General features: G+C 38.9%; 1 protein-coding gene across 2 annotated transcripts in view; it reads left to right on the top strand.

Annotated features, from left to right (window-relative positions):
* LOC106881494 (uncharacterized) overlaps positions 1 to 3,271 on the top strand; it is a 20,746-nt gene that overhangs the window by 15,934 nt on the left and 1,541 nt on the right. The window contains exon 3 of one of the 2 annotated variants that reach the window (XM_052974025.1): positions 713 to 2,807. In XM_052974025.1, coding sequence (XP_052829985.1) covers positions 713 to 2,807 — 2,095 coding nt within the window. Of the gene's footprint in view, positions 1 to 712; positions 2,808 to 3,271 lie in introns of those variants that run through there. The other variant, XM_052974024.1, reaches the window with a different exon arrangement.

The following is a 3,271-nucleotide window of genomic DNA, read 5'->3' as shown; positions in this document are numbered from 1 at the left end:
AGATTCCAATACCCTGTGAGTAATAGTCTTTAAGATTGGTCATTGCCTTTGTAAATCCATTATTAAGATTCCAATACCCTATGAGTAAAAACCAACAGTCTTTGAAATTGGTCATTCCAGACACAGAGTTTATACACAGTGTTATTGAATCATGGGTTCTGTTTAAAGTGACCCAAAAGTAGGGAATGCACTAGTAAGGTCAAATCGAAAACAGGAAGAGAGGAATAAAGGAAGAGGGAAAAAAGAAAAGAAAAGTGAGAGGGAGAAATAGAAGAAAAAAGGAAGAAGAAAATAATAAAAGGAATAAAGAAAAGAAAGGAAAAAGGAATGCAAAAATAGAGATAAGGGAAAGTGTACCAGAAAGGTCAGTGAATATAATAAGAAGGTAGGAACGGGAGGATAAGGGTGAAAGAGAGAGAAAGATATTAGAATGTAGAAAGATAGAAGGCGTGATGGGGTTATGGAGAGAGATATAAAGCTTTAAGGGGTGTCAATTGCAGTGATGGAGTCTAAATGATGAGGTAGAGAAAGGATGTCCTACTAACAAAGCAATATTGATCTCTCTGTCGTCCACCTGTCACACAGAGTTTTACTTTCATTTCTTCTCTTTAATATGTTGGTATTCTTCCGTCTTTAAAACATACAAATATTTCATGATTTAATTGTATTTGATGATTTCAGTGTTTCTCATATTTATATTTTGTGATTTCAGATATCTGCACTCACTGGTTCAACTATGATTCACTCCAACGTAATTGTATTCCTCCTGGGTCTCTTCTCACCATTAGTTTACTCTCGTACATGTCGTATGGAAGACGACGTGTGTGAGTTTAAGCTGATAATTTCGTATAAATTAACTATGTTAGTAAATCGTACCCTGGTAAAACCCTACAATGGAAAACTCTACAGATATGACGTCACTAATTTTACGGATGCTCAGCCGATACCAACTGATGAAGTTATTACTATGGATGGTTACTTTCAGCCAATGAAGGTGATTGCAGTTAATGGCACGGTTCCAGGACCAACAATAGAAGTTTATAAAGGTCAAAGAGTTATTATTGATGTAGAAAACCATTTATACTCAGAAGTTACGACAATACATTGGCACGGCTTGCATCAAAGAGGAACATCACATATGGATGGCGTAGCTTGGGTTACACAATGCCCTATTCTACCTGGTCAGTCGTTCAGATATGAATTTAATATTACACAAACTGGGACTTATTGGTACCATTCTCATACTGGGTCACAGCGTACCATGGGAGAATTTGGTGCTTTAATACTTCACGAAAAGACAAAACCTAAAATGGAAGAGCATATAATGGTAATCTCAGACTACAATCATGAATGGGATTCCGATATGAGTTTTATAAAAATGGTTTACGGAGTTTATTTGAATGGAAAACAAGTTACAAATTCTAGATCCGCTGCTGGAGCGCTTTTTAGTCTTTTTAATTTCCATTCTGGTCTTGTGAATGGTCGAGGCCGCTATTATGATGTATCAAGGAAACACAATGGGGCCCCACTGTCTGTCTTTGAAGTAGAATCAGGTAAACACTATCGTTTTAGAGTGATCGCTGCAGGGTCCCTTTACCCGTTTGAAGTATCTGTTGATGGTCACCAGATGGTAGTCGTTGCCTCTGATGGTTATGAACTAAAACCATCACCTGTTGATTACTTTGTCATCAACCCGGGCGAGAGATTTGACTTCACAATACATGCAAATAACTCTGTCGGAAATTACTGGATCCGTGGGAAGACGCTGGAAATAGACAGAAATAACTCATTTGAAGCGATTCTTCGATATAAGGGTGCACCGGTCGAAGAACCTAACTCCACTGTTTCTGACTGCGTTCAGCAAAAGAACTGCACTTTATTGAACTGTCCCTTTCTTTATGATACCTATAAAAGTGATAAACCATGTTTAACCTTTGGTGACTTAGAGTCTAATTATCCAGATGTGGTACCTCCTTTCCGGCCTGGGAAGTTTGAGGAGCATTTTTTAAATTTTGCATTTCCTGGTGAACCTGGACACACACCTTCATCAGTAAATGGACGGGCGTTCAAGGAAGCCGGTGTAAACCTTTTAACACAATCGAACGAAGTAAAGACTTGGTGCGATAGTACCAAATGTGGTGTTGACAAAGTGTGCCATTGTACTTACACCTTAAGTCCGATACCCGATAATACTGTCCAGATTGTAATGACAAACCTAGGAAAAGGTAAAGGATTCTCCCACCCCATACACATGCACGGACATTCATTTTATGTAGTTAAGCTGGGTTTCGCGAAATACAATGAAACGGCGGGAGAAATAATACATGATACTAAAGATATTGATTGCAGAGGTGATCCGAAAATGAACTATTGTAACGATGCAGCTTGGTCAAACAGCAACTGGGAAGGAGACAACATCCCTGGAATGAATTTACGAAACGCTCCTCGAAAGGATACAATTATGGTCCCTACAGGTGGATACGCTGTTGTGAGAATACGGGCTGACAATCCTGGAATGTGGTTTGTGCACTGCCATATTGAATTACACAGTATGGATGGAATGGCTATGGTCCTTAACGAATCTTTTGCTCAGTTTCCAAAAGTGCCGGACAATTTCCCACAGTGTCGTGGTTTCGGGAAGCCGGTTTATAATATGAAAGAAGTTACTGAAAAGGATGACCACATGGACAAAAGTGATGAACATAAAGAGAAACAAATACAGAAAGATAATGATAAAGAAAGTGATGACCACACGCACTCAAGTAGTGAATATAGAGATAGACAAAGATATGAAAATGAAAACGCTGGTATGTTTTACGCTTCTTCTTTTATCTTTTTTCTCTAGTTTTGTCTCTTATTCTATGTTTATTTATCACAGATTATCTGTTGATTTTAAAAATAAATATGTACCATACATGAACAGTTATGAGATTGAATATGGGGCGGGGGTTGTGCTTTTCTTGTGAACGAGATGCACTGTAGCATGACTTATGTTTCTAAAAAGTATGAGCGAGAGAGAGGGACATAGGGAAATAGACCGAGAGAGAAATAGAGAAAGAGAGAAAGTGAGAGATAGAAAGTCATTAGACCGCGGCCTTGCCGGAGCACCGCCTTGAAGAAATTTTTCCCAGTGCTTATTCTATCGGTTTATTTTGCCGAACAGCAAAATTTACGGTCTCGGTAAATACACCAAAACCTCTGTCAAGTGTTGTGGTGTACAGACACAGCCACACACACACACACACACACACACACACACACACACACACAC

This window comes from Octopus bimaculoides, chromosome 17 (assembly GCF_001194135.2).
Source record: "Octopus bimaculoides isolate UCB-OBI-ISO-001 chromosome 17, ASM119413v2, whole genome shotgun sequence".
In the NCBI taxonomy this organism is placed as follows: Eukaryota; Metazoa; Mollusca; class Cephalopoda; order Octopoda; family Octopodidae; genus Octopus; species Octopus bimaculoides.
Note: the sequence above shows the minus strand (reverse complement) of the source record. Positions and strands in the feature narration are given on the sequence as shown.